The following is an 18,633-nucleotide window of genomic DNA, read 5'->3' on the forward strand; positions in this document are numbered from 1 at the left end:
ATATTGATTCCCAGTCCCGGGGGCTTCGCATGTTGCGACGGTATTTGTTGACATTGTACCGGACAGGGGTATGCTCTCCTCGCATACAATACCCTTATACTAAAAATAAAATCTCACAAGTTTTCAAATTATTCCAATCACATTTAATACAAGAATCCAATTTGAACTAGACACAAATATAATATTGAAAATTCCGTCAAACTAGCGCAATTTATTATTTTTAATATTTATGCAATTATTGGCATTGCATAGGACTGTTAAACTCTTTCTAATATTATTGAACTGAAATGTTACATATGATTTACGTCCATAACATGACCAATTGTACTAAATACCAGGCAGAAGGAAGAAGAAAAATATTCATGTTGCTGAAAAATTTATTTCAAATTAATTTTGATATAAGGTAAAACAAGTACTACCTATAAAAATCAAGATGGCCGACGCAGTAAAATTTTTTTCTTTTTACTTATAATTTTCTACATTTCATTCAAGAAATAACAAGAGGACCAAACATCATTTGTCTATGTTAACATGCAATCGAGATCTTTAATTCATTAAAAATTTAATGATACAAGAAAATACATATGCATGAAGGTACCTATAACCTAATGGCTTATCATCCAGCAGTTAGTTTCTACCCTCAAGTAGACACAAACTATTGGTGTTTTTTTTTTATTTGAAAAAAAAAAAACATTTACTTATAACTATTGCTTTAGAGATCTATGTCTTATCTAGCATACAATAGAGGGGATACAGCCCCTCCCGAAAAGTTTTTGATGTGCCTTCACCCAGCTCAAGGTTTAAAAGATTATCCAACACCATTTCAATCATAACTTTCCTTTTTTCTGGAAACGTATGTTTAAGTTTTACTAGGATGAACCATGAAATAATTATATTACAATTGAATGTAAAGACTGGGTTCTGTAAGTATCAGGCAAAATTGAAAAATTATTAATTGTTCAGAAAAAAAACCCCCACAAATTTCACAATGTGGACACATAGTTTATGGTCTATTGAAGAAGAATTGACAGTTTGTTTCTCTTAGAAGTGTCAGAGGAGGCAGAAATACAACAGACTGTTAGCGGACAAGTGACTAATGAAATTGCAATGCATTATGTATTTATACCTCAAATTCCCGACACATAAAAAAATTCTGTATAAATTCCAGGTAACATTTTTGATAATATTTTTTGAAGACTTGTGTGTATTCATTCACTGTCTGATTCTAAGCATATAATCATACTCCACCCCACAAAGCATTAAGTATGCCTATATGAGTTTGGCTTAGTGAACTTAAGTGACCTCCAGCTGTCGCACTGTAAATGATTGGATTTATCATCGATTTGTCAATGATAACGCATTAATTTTCAGGTTCATATTTTTATTTCACAGGTTGAGAATTTTTAGTTGTACTTCTTGGTCCACCAAGGACATAGTGAAAATAACGTGGAAATTATTATATATTATATGTGTTTCTAACAATTAATTTCCCCCTTAAATATTGAAAGTACAGCACATCATTGAAAAATAACCAAAAAAAAATCAGCTACATTGTAACAAGAGAAAAGTAGAGACAAAAAAATACAGTGAGACTATCTAAACCAAACACCAGTCTATACTGAAGGGGTTTGGTTTACATAGGTTTTACTGTATTAGAATAAATTATAAATGTTTGAAAAATCATAAAAAAAACTTACAAGTATGATCTGGATTTCTCAGTCATAAATAAAAATCCATACACATTTCAATTTATTTTTTCATTCATGTAAAGCATTGGTTGATAACATGAAGGATCAAGAAACATGAGAACAGTCTAAGTACTGCTCAGTGACTCCCTCTTTAAAGAAACATGAGAACAGTCTAAGTACTGCTCAGTGACTCCCTCTTTAAAGAAACATGAGAACAGTCTAAGTACTGCTCAGTGACTCCCTCTTAAAGAAAAATGAGAATAATCGAAGTACTGCTCAATGACACCCTCTTTAAAAAAAAAAACACTAGTAATCCTTGTAACTCAAATCACATTAAAAAAACAAGCACTGCTCATGGTTCTGTGTAATGAAAACATATTTTTGGTAACAATGACCTTGAGTTTCAACCTACTAATATGTAATTCCATAGGTATCTGCGGTTGATTTCATCTAAAAATTGCAATTGTAATGGCTTTTGAAAGAAAACAGCATTGTGATGTCATTAATTAGGACAAATATTACACTTATGACTTCATGGGAAATGAACCATTGGTTTTCTTTGGGGATGAAGCTTCCAGTTACGTAAGGTCTATCAAGTTCTATCAAGTTAAACCCTAACTCTATCAAGATCTACTGAAGAAAACTAAAGTTTCATGAAAGAAAATAAATATAAACAGACAAATGGTCATTCATAAGAAGGGACATTAAGCCCATTTTATAAAAAAAAACATCTTCTCTGTAGAAAAGTTAATAGTTTGTATAAAGAGCAAATTCACATACAAGTATCTTTAAGATCAGACAGCATACATTTAATACAGAAATAGAAAATATTGTTAGAATCACAACCATACAACATTCTAACATACATGGATATCACATAAAAAAATATCAAATAATAGCACTATATTTTTTTCTCTGGTTTGAGTAGATATATCTGTCTATAGCTGCCAATGGCCATAACGGGACGGGCGGAGTTATTGTCATGGTCACAGCAGTAAACTCCCTGACTTAGATCTGTTACCTGGCCTATTGTCTGTTAAGAAATAAAAAAAAATGAATATAAGACATTTGCCACATTTATCACTAAAGATAAAAAATATCAGTATTTTAGGGTTGTGACAGAAGTCTACAGATATAGGATTTTTATAACTTGTGTAGTGTTCCATACATATGATTATGTGTGAGCAAAAGGAACCATGCCTTTATGAGGGATTTATATAAGCACCCTGCCATTTCTGTCAAATTTCTCTAAATAGATTTTAAAGCTAGAGTTTTTATTTCACCTGGACAACTGTGGTGCCTCTTCAAAAGATGCAGAGAACACTATTGTGTAGAGGGCCATGAATTAAATCCTTGACAGATTGTAACAAAAGACTAGAGGGCTGCATATGGAAGATAGCATTAACTGAGCGTGTCAGTATGTGCCTCACATTCTGTGTGGAAGGAGACTGACAAAAGTAGAAAGAGAAGAGACAACCCAATGATTTTATAATGTAGAAAGAAAAGGAATATTTATAAACCAAATTACAATCCCATGAAAGACAAAGTAATACATATTTATTGCGTTTGTAATTTCTCTTTGAAATGAAATATATGAAAGTTGTCGATAAACTAGTCAATATTGTGATATTTAGACTGCTCACAGGACAGTGCTATTGACAAAGACCATGATAATGACCTCACTTACAGCAGGATCATTATCGCTGTCATAGTCGACACCACTGTCCTGTGGGCAGTGTAAATATCACGATATTGACCAGTTTATCAACAACTATTATGTTAATTTCATTGAGGAACCATATCCTCGATTTTTTTTCAGAAAGTCATGCAAATCATGTTTCTGCATTATACATTGACAACTGCTTGATCACAAATGCATTTTAATAAGCGGATGTAACTCTAAATTTGTAACCGGTCATTTCCAATGTGTGATAATGCCCGCGGGCATTATCACCATATGGTATTGACTGGTAAAACTTTATACTGCAGGTTAATTAATACCAAATGTAAAAGTTTTAACCAATTGAAATTACTGATTTTTCACTGATATGAAATGAATTAGTGTTAATATATTTTACAATGAAGTAATCTTGTGATATTTTTTAACTTACACTAAGTGTTCTTCTCCATCTACCAGTGTTTTTAAGTTTAAACTTACACAATGTACCAGTATTCATCTATTTCCTTTTTGAGCTAAGTGTTCCTATATCTACTACTTTGATTCAGTTTTTACTTACACTAAGTTTTCCTATATCTACTACTTTGATTCAGTTTTTACTGACACTAAGTGTTCCTATATCTACTACTTTGACTCAGTTTTTACTTACACTAAGTGTTCCTATATCTACTACTTCGACTAAGTTTTTACTTACACTAAGAGTTCCTATATCTACTACTTTGATTCAGTTTTTACTGACACTAAGTGTTCCTATATCTACTACTTTGACTCAGTTTTTACTTACACTAAGTGTTCCTATATCTACTACTTTGACTCAGTTTTTACTTACACTAAGAGTTCCTATATCTACTACTTTGACTCAGTTTTTACTTACACTAAGTGTTCCTATATCTACTACTTTGACTCAGTTTTTACTTACACTAAGAGTTCCTATATCTACTACTTTGACTCAGTTTTTACTTACACTAAGTGTTCCTCTATCAACTACTTTGGCTAAGTTTCGATCAGATCCTCCACATAGTATACTGTCTCTACCCAACCACTGGCAACAGTATAACTAAAATCAATTTAAAAAAAACCAAATATTTTGGTCAGAGCTTCTAGTCCTACTTAAATGAGCTGATAGAAAATCAATATAGTGGACCAACACAGCAGAAAATCAATATAGTGGACCAACACAGCAGGAAATCAATACAGTGGACCAACACAGCAGAAAATCAATATAGTGGACCAACACAGCAGAAAATCAATATAGTGGACCAACACAACACAATTCACCTAGTATGTATATTGTTTTAATTCATTTTCAGATCAAAATACATGTATCATGAAGTACACCAAGTTTCCTTCTTTTAGCCTTAAAATTGTTAAAACTGGCTTTTTTGCCATTATTGGCTGTTTTGCCCTTAGATACAATCTAGGTGTGGTACAAAAAACTGTATTGTTTATATACATGATATATGTGATACAAAAAGGGTAGTAACAATAAACACAAGCCAATAATCCAAAGGAATAGTTAAAAAGGAAAGTCTGTGTAAAAACTGGAAAGTTGGACCACCCTTTTGTTCAGAAATGTTGTTGATTTTTTGGAAAATATGAGCAAAAAAGAGCAAATTATTGCCTGGACGCCCCTCTGTTTCTTAAAATGTATGGAATCATCCCTACAATATGTAGATAATAAGAAAGTGGGAATGAGGTCAGAAGCTGGTAACATACCTGTGTTTGACCCATTGGATCTGGAGGTACATCTTTTATTTTTTCTGCTGATGAGAAATCCCAAATCTGAAATGTCATTGTTTATACAAAGTATGGGTAAATCTTAGATAAAACTCATTTAATTAAGAAAAATATCTAAATTTGTGGAAAAATGTATTACAAGATTAAATACAAGTATCATATAGGATTGAATAAGAATTTCTTGGGTTATTTTCTAACCATCTTAGTTACATTTTTTTTGCATATTCCTTAATTCACACATTACATAATAATTTTTCCTTATCAGAGGTAAGTCAGAGAATGATATGATGATTTATCTGCAAAAAAGACATATTTAAGATAATAATAAACAGTATTTAAGACTTTGGAGGCATCATATGTGGATTTGGTGATGGCAAATTGATTTTACTGGAGATGTATAAATGGGAGATAGTAAACCAGTATTGCAACTGTCAAATCTAGATTGATGAAAACAAAATTTTTAAATACTATACAGTTATCAATGACTCTAGGTAACTGTCAAATATATTTGTGAAAATTACATTTATAAATCTTTACAAATGTTGTCTGCACATGTGTAACAGTTTTGAGGCAGTAAACTGTGGAACTGATACCCCCAAATTAGCAGTGTTGTCCAATGCACTTCCCAATTATAACAAATGTTGCATTAACATTGTTTTCTTATACATTGAACATTAGTATTTACTTCACTGACATTTCTCATCTAAAATTTGGTTACATGTTACTCACCTGTAAAACTTCATTTTTCCTCCATGACCCAGTCAGTATGTGATTATTGTAAGGGTCTATATCTAAAGCATCACCACAAATATGAGGTCCATGCAAATATCTAGAAAAATAGGACATACAATTGAGGAGTCCAATTTCGTGAATGCTTCCTCATTTCATATTCAACCAATCAGACCCAAACTTAGGAAAAATAACTTCTATTAACTTTAAAACTTATTAATTTTCAATTTTCATTTTCTGACAGAGAAAGTTCTTTTCTGAGAGTTTTTTTAGGACTGCACCAATTCTTCCATTCTAAATGTATTGAAAAGCAACAGGAAATTAAATTTCCATATTATCTAAAAAAACTATACTACAGTCAGTTCCCACAAAGTAGTGCTATGATATGTCAGCTAGCTTTGTTTTTTTTTAATATGTGATCTTTTGCCAGTTATATACAACCCAGACATGAAATTCAATGAGTAACTTGTCGGGATTTTTTAGAATAGTAGAGGATACTTCACCCAACCTGTGCACCTCGTCCATGATCCAAATTTTTATTTACTTTTGTTTCTTTGTATACATGTATGTGATTCATATTTTTGTGTGTGTGTCTATTTTCCATGTCTTGTCTTCATCATTTTAATATATTCTTTTGATTATAGCTGGAATCTTGGTTCCCTTGATTAATATCTGATGTACATGAAATGCATAGAAATATAAAGAAAAGGTTTTACCTAATAGAATGGGGTTGCCTATCATCCCAGTACTGTAAAAAAGTAAAAAGCTGTAAAAAATCTCATTTAAACATTTCCAATAAATAATTAAATACACATTTAACACAAAATTCTGTTTTATAACAGATACATTCCAGAAGTTGACAACGTAAATAAGAATAATACATTTACTAGTAATTAAGATATAATTTAGTTCTCCTAGATATTTAAATATCAAAATAAATTGAGTTAGCTCCCCTTTTACTGACATCAAAAGCTACAAGATAATATTTTAGCATAATTCAAGGCCAATATACATGTGATTAAAGATCATTCAGTCCCACTATGTAAAGACCATCACTGAAGAGGGACCACCTGATTAGTTAACAAGGCATTGATCTCTCAGAAATGAGGAAGAAAACAAGGAGTTTGCCTAGTAACTTACATGTACTGTATTATCCCAGCCACCTGACAGGAACACATGAGGTATTTCTGGATGATAGATGGCAGCAAATACTCTGAAGTGATGGCCATCCATCTTGTTCCTACTGTCACTATAAACATGAAATGAACAATCATGGATATCATATCATTTGGAAATGAGTATGGCAAGATATATATTAGTATGTTTGATTCTAATCTGTAAGACAATGACATGATTTTGAACATTATAACTATAATGGTTTAAGAGAGAAAAAATATTCTTATTCATTTAATCAAAGCTCCCAAACTGACAACTCAAATACTGTTGGTCAAAAATTGAAATTTGAAAATATGTATTAATTGTTGACTGTAAACCATGCAGTCTGCCCAGGCATTAATGTGCTATCTTCCAAACATACCTTGGTTCTAAAGTACTCAGTTTTTTCTTGGTTTCCTCATCATATACATATATCTGTGTGGTATCACCAGTAGTAATGAACTTTGTCCCCTCAGGGTTCAAGGCTACATTCAATGTGGTCCTGGCTTCATTGATAGTATGTAGACATTTACTAGAAGTGTAATGCCAAATTTTAACATGACCTGATGCATCTGGATAAGAAAATAAAAATAACCAACATGTAAGAAAGTTTTATGTCAAGCCCCACCCCCCCCCCCAAAAAAAAAAAAAACCCAAAAAAAACTGTTTCTTGGAACCTGCAAAAAAATTGGGTAGGTACATGTAGGTAGGGAAATTATTTCATTTTTCAAAAACGTTCTTCATTGAGTTATTTGGGAAACAATCCAGACCTTAACAGTGCTTGAGCCAAAATGGCCATTTAATGTTTAGGGTATGCACTAAAAATAGGTTAGGTAATAAATAGGTAGGGTAACAGGAAAAAGATAATTTTTTGGGGCCTCAGATTATTTAAAAATCCTGGAAATTCAGAAAATTACTGCTCAAAGTGTAGCTGAGACTAGCAGATAAAATGATTTATTCACAGCAATAATTTGTTTAAAATGACAGTATCAGTTTTTAACTTACTTGTAGAGAAACAATTTTGTAACAAGCAAGCTTCAAGAGGTCTGGTGGGGTATAGATTACAGTAACAGATGATACACCAGTAAAGTACTTTTATTACTCTATTTCAAAGTGTCCCCTAGCTATATCTTGTAAAAGTTTTTAATTGGGAAGGAAAGAGCTGGTTTTGTTGGGGCATGGTGGGAATGCACCCTCTCTAAGATTGACAAAGCATGAGGTATAAGATGAAAAGAAATTCATTAATCTATTTTGTAGTTACAAAAACAAATACAAACATTTAATAGGACAAAATAATCATCTGTCTTAAATAGAGATATACTGAGAAACTATTCGTCTATAAGACAGGTGGCAGCCTGAATTATTTCATTGCCTTTTATACAGGTATAGACATAAAATATCCAAATTACACCAAGTTATGGTTTAAATATTTTATATATATACTTGTTTATTATTTTACCTAGTATAAGGTGAGGCAATAAAATTTGGCCATGACTTTAAATCTGATGTTTCAGTCAGTTAAAAACACCAAATTATCTTGTTGCATGAATCAAATCATTCTGACACTTTGATAACTAAAGCCAATTAACTCTGGTACATTACAAAGGCAGGAGACTATGTAAACAACTATTTTATAGGGCATCCATTATAATGGAATTTTATTGTTCTGAAATCTTTTATTTTAACACTGAACTATGAAAAATAGATGTATAATACCAATTATGAAAATGAAGGTCAATGAGTGCTTAGCTTTCTGATTTGTTCCCAAGAATACAAACTTCAACTGAAAAGTTTTGTATAAAATTTACTTTTTTGGCTTCCATTGATTAAAATAGAAAAAGGCAAAAATGCCAACTAAAAGGGAGAATATTAAAGGGGATATCCATGGACATATTAGATGGGAGAGGCAACTCTTTGGAGGGTATCACATAATACCTTGTCATTTCATTCATGAGGCCAGGTACAAAAACATGTACGAGAGCATATCATCTGACAAGGACAAACAACAAAAAAGACAAAAAATATAAGTTCACACAGAAGCTGTGAGCCCTGTCAAGTACCCTCCCTCCCCCGAAAAAAAAGTAAATAAAAATGCACAAAAAATTTTGCACTATCAAGGCTATCTCAAGTTTAACAAAGTTTGTGTCTTTTGTAACCCATCTATTTCTATCTTTTTTGAAACACACTTTTCTGACAAGGTTACCAAGTACCTTTATTTTTATTAGTCAGCTGCTTACGCTTTTTTTAAAGAGTAAAATGGAAACGGAAAATTTGACATTTATACAAATAAAATGGGAGCTTAAATCAATAGGTATGAATAATACACCAAAGTTTCATAAAAGTTGAGGAAAGTGTTTTTGAGTTATTGCGCAAAAACTTGAAAATCTCCCTTTTTTTAAGTATAAAATTCATAACACAGAAACAAAAAATCTGAAATTAATAAAAATCGAAAGGAAGCTTATGTCAATAGATATGAACAATTCATTAAAGTTTCATTAAAGTCGGTGAAAGCATTTTTGAGTTATTGTCCAAAGTATGGACAACAGTATACCATAATACGTTCTGTCTTAGACGGGTGTATAAAAAATGTCACCAATTTATTTTTTATGTTTTTTTTTTTTAGATTTGAATAGGATTTGTAAGTTTACACTATCAGTTCCCTTTGAAGCATCTGCAAGAATACCACTTATGTTCTCTTGTGGTGCTTTTAAAACTGACCTAATAATTCATTTTTTCATGATAATTAATCAATAACACTTCACAACTTATATGTATTTTGTTCCAACTTTATTTATGATCAAAGGACAAGACAATTTGTTTTTTTTTAGAAACTGTAAAAATTCTACAACAGTGAAACAGAGATGTAGGGAAATTTCCAATAATCAACCACTAAAGTAAATATTTTACAACAAGGAAATCAACTAGAAATATTGTGAACAAACACTTAAAGAGAATATGCTTCAAATTGAGTTCAATGATTTAATGTTAAAAGCTCTTTAATTGTACAATGTATTACAAAAATGTATCTCCCTTTGGAGACATCAGACAGTAATAATATCCCTCCATCTACATATGATGCCAAACCTTCTTATAAAATTTTATCATAAGCCACTGGGAAGAGTTGCACTTGTGAGGCTTTAGCATGTAAAACCCTTAAGTTGGATTATCTCCCTTTGGAGTCCTCCAACAAATAATGCATCTTAATGCTCATCTACCAATGCATGATGCCTTATCTTCCTGTAAAAATTAATCAAACTCCTTTGATTGGTTTAGGAGGAGTGACACTAAGATGGATTATCTCCCTTTGGAATCATTTCATCAAATTCCTTTGAGTGGCTTAGGTAGAGTTGTGCTTACAAGATGTAATGCCAGACGGACAAACAGACTGATATGGTGATTCCTATATACCCCTAAATTTTGGGCTATGAAAGGGTAAAATCACATCAGCTCCTTCTCCTGGTTTTGGGACAGATGTTTAAAAATATTTAAAAATGTGTTTTTTTAACTCATTGTTGATCTATTTTATTATGCTGTGTTGTCACTGTAAAGTGATCAAAGTACAGAATATTGCAGAACATGTGAGGTTGTCTAAAATAAAATATTACTTTTACAGAAGCAGGATTTAGTCTTCATGGCTTAAACAAATTAGAGCAGTTAAGGTTTTTTTTCCATTTTTTCTATTAAGGGAAACACTCAACAAACTCTATTCACTTTCAGAACAATATTAACATCACAAGACGAATACCATCAAACAAAGACCATAATGGGCAGGAACTATGGACAATAAATATGTTTGAAGATCAAACTAAACAGACTTATCTTGAGCTTGTCTTTATATAATCAATCACTATTAGTCAAACTGTTGGGATAAAGAGATTTAACCTAATATTTCTACCCTTTTCCATAAAATGTCAAATTGGTATTTAATCACTCTATTCCCTTTCTGTCAACATTCTTTAAAAAATCTAGAATTCTATAAAAGTATAACAGACCAATCGACACAGACAGAGCAGCAGTGACGTCCTACATATGTAGATCCACTGTCAAAACATGTCTTTCTGCCGAGAGTGACATATGCAATTAGGATGTGATTGTTTGAACTTTTGATACACTCGTCATGTGCACATTCCCATTGGTAATGATTGAGACATTAGTGATATAACAATATAACATCACATGATCAATTTGAGTACATTTGTATATGTATAAATGTAGCTCTATCCCTAATAGGCAAACCCTAAAATAATATTAAATAAAATTACTTGAGTGTATATGTATATTTTGATGGTCATCTTTCTTCAAAATAATTGATGCAATTTACTAATCAATCAGGCAACAGTGGATTCATGGTTCCAATAGCAGCTAGCTATAGTTCCTGTCGGCTCTGCTTTTGTAAATTTACTTCAATCCATACATTTATAATGAAAATGGATAAGGTGAATTTGTCAAAGAGACAACAACCTCTTTATCTGTCACTTAACGTTTAGTATTTGACGACACAGAAATTACTGATGTCCAATGCATTTGGTTGTTGTTGAGTTTGAATACTTACATGATGCTATCAAAATGTGTGAATATTCCTCCTTCTCTGTCTGGGAATAGATACGGAACTTAATTTGTGTAACTGGTAATGGATGCTTCAATAAGTCATCGTCCTGTAAACTGTATAACATCTGACTGTTGTGTGCATTAAATATCTGAAACAATAAAATTACAGCAAGTTACACATGTTGTGCTAAGTATATCCCCACTCATGTGTAGAAATTATGCATGTTGTGCTGAGTATATCCCACTCTAATGTAGAAGTTACATGTGTTGTGCTAAGTATATCCCCACTTATATGTTGAAGTTACATGTGTTGTGTTAAGTTTATCTGCACTCTTATGAAGAAGTTTCATGTGTTGTGCTAAGTATATGCCCACTTGTATATAGAAGTTACATGTGTTGTGCTAAATATATGCCCACTCGTACTGAGAAATTATTCATGTTGTGCTAAATATATGCCCACTCGTACTGAGAAATTATTCATGTTGTGCTAAATATATCCCCACTTGTATGTAGAAGTTACATGTGTTGTGCTAAGTATATCCCCTCTTGTATGTAGAAGTTACATGTGTTAAGTACATCTCCACTTGTTTGTAGAAGTTACTCGTTGTGCTAAGTATATCCCAACTTGTATGTAGAAGTTACATGTGTTAGTATATCTCCTCTTGTATGTGGAAGTTACACATGTAATGCTAAGAATATCCCCACTTGTATGTAGAAGTTACTTGAGTTAAGTATATCTTCACTTGTAGGTAGAAGTTACACATGTAATGCTAAGTATATCCCAACTCCTATGTAGAAGTCACAGGTGTTGTGCTAGATGTATTCCCAGTCATAAACATGTAACAGTTGATATTAGACAGCAACCAAAAACAATGCATGTCCCATAAATGAAAACCACCTGCCAAATTGGTAAACAATCTGTCCATATAAAGGTGTGGAGATAATTGTTATAGAACTTATACAGGACAGAATCATGGACAAGGACTAAGGTTATTTCAACATACAACCTTCTTGTTGAGTGGGATATAATTTACACATCTTAATTAAGGCCTAGTTACGAATAGCATGTCTGTTTCCTGCTTGCCAAAAATCCTAAACATTTAATGTCCATTTTGGATCCTGCACCTTTAAATTATATTCTATTTTTGAAAAGTAAAATAATTCTCCTACAAATGTACCTGTATCAACCCTATTTCTATCTTGCTGGTAGCAGGAAAGAAGAATTATAATCATATATCAATATAATCAGCAGCAGTGTGGTAATGAAGGATGATAAGTTTAGGTTCTTACATTGAGTACCAACTATACATGCATAAAACCAAGGAACTTCTACTAAAAACTTGTCTGAATCCTGTGAAAAATAATTTTAAAAAATGACATCTTTTTTAAAATGTGATTATGAAATTTTGTTTCAGCACAGTACACACAGTATTAAGAATTTCTCTTATTGTTATTCATTGTAATAACAACCAAATTTCCAATGAAAAGCAATTTAATAGAAATTCCAAACTTCACATATGACATCAAATTTTCATTGTAAAAAGACATGTTAAAACATCTCTTATTGAGAAATAACATTTCAGATGAAAATTCAATTTGAATAAATAAAAGGAGATGGTCCAAAACAAATTATGTTTTCATATATCTACTTTATGGTATCATTAAAAAGTCATACATATCATAACATTATGTAACAATTTTTAAGAGGAAAAAAATGGAGTGTTAAAACATCTATTTATGTAAATATGGAAGTTTTATAAGTTTTTATAGCTGTTCTCTTCTAACAGTTGGGGTCATATAAATCTGAAAGTTCAATATTTACTTCCAATAGAATTTCCTCCCTAAACAAACAGAATTTCTCGAACAATTAGGCTGTGCAAATGTTGAACAAAAATTATACTGGTACTTCAATTTATCAAAACTTATCTAACTTTATAAGGGACCATCATTGTATAGATTTCAACAGCTTATTGATCAGTTGATTAAAAACAGGTGTCAAAAGGATAAAAATATTAACCAAAGTTAATTACAAACCTCAACCAATCTACACTAGAAATATATATTTTTAAATTAAGAAGTGTTTTAAGTCATACAATGTCATACATATTAACCACTTAAATCCGTCAATAATCACGAAGTGCACTGCACTGTACAAAGCAATATACAAAAGCAGGTGATGTTTGTTCATAAAATTAAATGCTTGAGAATTTGTAAACATTGCAATCTACCTTGAGTATGTGTGGTCTAATTAAAAGACTAGTGTATGTAAGAAGTTTTTTTTCACAAAGAACTGCAGACATAATTCTCAGATAAGAACTCAAAAATATGTCATCATAGATCCATCACATCAACAAAAGGAATAGAAACATTAGCCCTGTGGTCCTTTCTACATTATTCTTAACCCATTTAAATGTTGAACACTGTTCCAACATCCAGGACAAATAATAAATTACATAAGATCTATAAACCTCCCTTTTTGGATGGCACAATTGAGGTTGTCAAAACAAGCAGACCCCAATCTCCTCTGCATGCAGATCTAGTAAATACTTTTTGATTTCCTACATACATTTTTGTACATGTATCACTTAGCTAGATAAATGACATACTTGTAGCTCTGTTTTCAAGAATTTGAAAATTTACAGTAAACGAGGCTGTGACGTCAATGAAGCTGCCCATGGTGTACTGTAATAATTTACGTAAAGAGGGAGAACTTAGTTTCGTATGAGCGTGCTTCAAGCTTCAATATATACATGTAATAATAATCAGGTATGACATCAGGGAACCTCATTTATTGCTCACATGGCCCTTGGATCATGTGTCAGCTATTGCCATTTCTTGGGTAATGTTGTAAACCATTGACAGCTTTTCAAAATCTTAGACTCTGAAACTACTGAGCAGTTTTCTTTTGACAGTTAGATTGTTCCTTGGGATATCCTTGATAATGCGAAAAGTTGTGATTTAATTTTTGATAAGACTTCTATTTGGAGATACTGTCCTTGAATGTTAAAAAAATACCAGTATCCATTTTGTAGTTTTAGCTTAATATTAAATACGAACACTAACAGATGGGAAGAGGTCTCATTTAAAGGAATAATCTTTCATTCATGACATCAATAATTCATATTATGGAAAAAATGAGTTCCAGGTTAGTGATGTTGGTGGATTAATTTTTTAACCTGGGATAGGTTATAAACGTACAGGTGCATAGTAATTATAAAGCACCAAGGACTGCATGTACAGTGACGTCTACAACCCTTATACTGAATTACATGGTGAAAACTACAGTTCAGCTTTTTACAAAAGACTACTTAGCATAACATATTTCAAATTAGTTTTTTGAATATCTTAAATTTTTAGTGTTTACAATCTTAAGTTCTACTGTTTGTTGCAAAGCACTAGTGTTTTTAGAATCACCCATAAACTTGGCAAATACCTTGACCATGCTGTTTGTCATGCAGGTATAAACATTACAAAAGGTTTGGCTTTATTTTCAGATTTCTAAAACATGTAAACATGGGTGCCTTAATATTTAATTATAACAAGCTATTAAAGTCAACATATTTTAAACCCCTACATAAATGTGTCTGGTGACATCTTATTATCTTTTACTACACAATCTTCATTGCATTATCAAGTTTTGAAATGTTTCCAAGACCTTTATATCTCGTGAATAACATGGGTTCAATCCTACCTTTACTCAGATTTTTGCAGGGTTGCAGTACACTTGATTAAATCTAATGTAAATTGATTTGATAAATTGTCTTGAATTTGGGATTATATTCAAAATCCTTGGTGCACCAAGTGCAGCAAAACAATATTTAACTACAGAATGAAAATAGAAATCTCTCCATAAGCCTATATATCCTAGATTTTCATCCCCCTTCCAACCCAATTTTTTCATCCTCCCCGAAAAATTTTATTCTGGTTTATATCCAAATTTCGGTCAACTTCTTTCAAATTGACGGCATTTTTCATTCAAACTGATAAAAAATGGAAACCAATACTATATTTTTCTAGAGTCATTACTAAATATTTGATGCATTTTTACATATGTTGAAGAAAATAAAATATACTGTTTATTGTTACTGAAAGTACTCTACTAAATGATGCTAAAAGATTTGAAATAAGTTTCACATATCCCATAGCAGTGTGTGCACCAAGAGACAAAGGAATGATACAAGTACAGGCAAAATCATATCATTAGTGTTTCATCTGAACATTTTCTCATAATTTCCTTGAAAACTAAATGAAAAATATAAAATCCTCCATAGAGACAAACTTAAAAAATATACATGTAGGATGGCTAACAACAGATAGCACACACTTAATTTTCCATTTTAAATTCTCACTCCCTACATGTATTTGCTACTTTTGACATTAATTGGCATTAGAATGTCAATGTTTAATAGCCACATACATGTATTGTTGTATGACATGTCTACACAAGTCTACTATGTTTTTCACTATTTTCAACATAATATTACAACTTAACCATAATATGCACAGTTTATTGTTTAAAAATGATCTGATTTCATAGTATGCAATTTTTGATCATTTGTTAAAAAATGATATGGTTGTGTTTGCCAGTCATTAGATTCTGTTCTTTTTTTAAAACTCCAGACTTTTTTTAGAAGAAAAAAAAACACATTTGATGTTACATTCTTTTGTTGTTCTCTAACTTTTGAAATTCAATTTATGTCACACAATGTGATAAATTGAATTCAACAATAATTTTGATACATGAAAATGTATATAATATACTTTTTGGAAAGGGAATATTTTGTTACCCTGAGAATATTGCAGTGTTAAGGTTCTATAATAATAAACTTTATTTAGTACATTGTACTTTAGCCTTAATAGCAAGCACTGCTGAGTAACACAAAGTGACTGTCCTTATAGAGAAAATTTAACATAATCTTAAGCCAAACAAATAAAAATGTTTGATGAAAGATCATGTCTCAATAAAATTAAGTTAATCTTTTCTGATAGTCTTGAGGTCTTCTCTTAATTTTTTTTTTATCTAATAAAAAGAAAAGAATATGGTTTTAAAAAAAAAGTTTGGGAAATGCATGTACACATCTTTCTCTGCTGTTTTGCTCCAATGGCTGTTAAAAAACTTAGCCAGCCTAAGAAAAAATATAGCTTCAATTGTTTTATCCTAATCAAAGCATAACTTATCTAAGATAGGAAAAGCATTCAATATATTCTTGAAATAGATGCCCAGTTGCATCTAAAATTGTTTACGTCAAAACTTATGTGTAAAATATTACCACTTTCCATGGAGAACTGACATTGTTCCAGAAGCATAAAAATTATTAAAAAAAATGATATGGCTGGAGCTACTCATGAGGGTAAAATAAAATTTCAAGTATGGTAAATTACAAGGTGCTCGCTTTTATAGGCCATGCCTACTTCATATTAATTACACTGACCTTAATGACACCATCTTTCTGGCCTACAGCAATAAGGCTGCCATCAGCACTAAATTTACAGCACATTACATCATTTGTGCATTCTCTGAAATTAAAATTAAAAAAAAATATCCAGAGAAATCTTTATACAAATGTTTGTAAAGATTAATGGTATAAAAAATAATTATAATGAATCTCTTAAAAAAGAAACCGACCTTGAAAAACATAACTTAGCTAAATTAAGTATATAAGAAAAATCTTCATTGTTCTAATTCTAATTCTGAAATTTCAGGTATCATGGAAATGGTGGTTCATGAAAATCTGTATTGATGAATGCTAAGAATTAAACCAATCTTTCAAAAAAATTAACTGATATTACTTTTAACCAGTTCAATAAATATTTACAAACACCTAGTAATTTTCTGATTAGGGCATATACCGGTACATGTAATCTTATATTTTATAAACAAAATAGTCTTTGTAACCATGCCACTTATCCAGTTTTAAAAACATAAAACAATGTTAGCTCCACTAAACAAAAAACAACAATAAGTGCAATTCTTAAGTAACAATGATTCAAATTTTATATGAAATCAGGAATTTACATTTCAAGATGCAAACCTAAAAAAAGTGATTTTCATTTAAAAAAAAGTAAACGTATATATACTGTACATTATCTACCCTGTATCAACAATGATCCAATGGAGTATGTAGAGAACATTCTGAGATGTACATACATGTAATGTATACTGGTCAGAGAGTTCATCTTGCCATTTTCAAGACAATTCTCACTGACTCAACAAAATTCTATCCCTCAATGAAATAGAAAATCTTTTATGAGAGCAAAATATCAGCATTCTGTTTGATATTTTTATTTTTGAATTTTGGGCATGAACTTGTTTCACAAGAGAGGACAAAAAATCAGTTGGCGAGAATAACTTGACCAGAACATGTACATAATGCACAACATATAGTGATAATGTATTGAAACCTTTCGGTAAAAAGTTAGGGTTCCCAAAAGTACATGTAGTTACAAAGCCCCTGCAAAGTTGACTACCTATGTCACAGTCTGTGAAATGAAAACTGAGATGCATGAATGATTTATAGTAACTAAGGAAACCAGTCCTGGGGTTAAAATTATCTGTAGTCAAAAACACACAATTTCTAATGCAGGAATTTTGAAATATCATTAACCTTTGTCCTGGACCTACCATATTTATGATCACTCACTTTCTTGACCTTTCATTTCAGTTGCAAAAAACAATTCACTTTTAATTTGAACATCTGCAGACCAAAGGCTATGATCTACCTAATGGTCAATGAGTCTACCTAAAAGGTTGTCAATCCAATTTGACAATAAAATCCTCTTATTGACTGCAACCGATTCGTGTCATTTCATCTACAAATACATGTATGGGATACAAAAATGTACTTACAGAGTGTCGATTAGTTTCAAATTTCCCTCCAAGTAGGGACCTGTCTTGGAATTTTGTGACAGATTTGTCTTATCGGACAGACTGCTTTCTGGTCTGGGACTGAGCATAAACATTCTGGCTGTTTACACATTAATTATTCTTCGAAGATGAAATGTCCTCACTGAACGTCGTCTGCAGCAATTTAACGTGCCCAACTATTTCCGTGTGTTTCCACTGTAAACGATACAGATTCGCACCGAATAGGTGAGAAG

At 31.5% G+C, this 18,633-nt stretch overlaps 2 protein-coding genes across 4 annotated transcripts in view; one reads left to right on the plus strand and one right to left on the minus strand.

The window, feature by feature from the left end:
- Positions 1–359: 359 nt before the first annotated feature.
- LOC148608582 (striatin homolog) lies at positions 360–18,624 on the minus strand. Of its 3 annotated transcripts, XM_088546395.1 has the most exons (10): positions 18,383–18,624; positions 16,968–17,052; positions 11,540–11,684; positions 7,370–7,559; positions 6,973–7,081; positions 6,549–6,580; positions 5,833–5,932; positions 5,083–5,148; positions 4,331–4,423; positions 360–2,721 (listed from the first exon to the last, which is right to left on the minus strand). In XM_088546395.1, exons 1-10 carry the CDS (start codon positions 18,493–18,495, stop codon positions 2,590–2,592), a joined length of 1,065 nt encoding a protein of 354 aa, XP_088402521.1. In that variant the 5' UTR covers positions 18,496–18,624; the 3' UTR covers positions 360–2,589. The 3 variants fall into 3 exon arrangements, with proteins under 3 accessions (XP_088402521.1, XP_088402523.1, XP_088402524.1); XM_088546397.1 differs by lacking the exons at positions 16,968–17,052; positions 18,383–18,624 and adding an exon at positions 12,258–12,406; XM_088546398.1 differs by lacking the exons at positions 16,968–17,052; positions 18,383–18,624 and adding an exon at positions 12,099–12,229.
- Positions 4,477–18,633, plus strand: part of LOC148608583 (N-lysine methyltransferase SETD6-like) — a 30,606-nt gene continuing 16,449 nt past the window's right edge. The window contains exon 1 of the mRNA XM_088546391.1: positions 4,477–4,647. Coding sequence (XP_088402517.1) covers position 4,647 — 1 coding nt within the window. The 5' untranslated portion in view covers positions 4,477–4,646. The remainder of the gene's footprint in view (positions 4,648–18,633) is intronic.

Source organism: Perna viridis, chromosome 9 (genome assembly GCF_037379345.1).
Source record: "Perna viridis isolate PV_CMFRI_1.1 ecotype Kerala chromosome 9, ASM3737934v1, whole genome shotgun sequence".
In the NCBI taxonomy this organism is placed as follows: domain Eukaryota; kingdom Metazoa; phylum Mollusca; class Bivalvia; order Mytilida; family Mytilidae; genus Perna; species Perna viridis.

Coding starts and splice junctions, on each gene's coding strand:
- LOC148608582 (XM_088546395.1), bottom strand. CDS start 18,495: ATGTTTATGCTCAGTCCCAGACCAGAAAGCAGTCTGTCCGATAAGACA. Junction 17,053..18,382: donor TTGAAACTAATCGACACTCT/GTAAGTACATTT, acceptor TTTTAATTTCAG/AGAATGCACAAATGATGTAA. Junction 4,424..5,082: donor ATCCAATGGGTCAAACACAG/GTATGTTACCAG, acceptor AATTGATTTTAG/TTATACTGTTGCCAGTGGTT.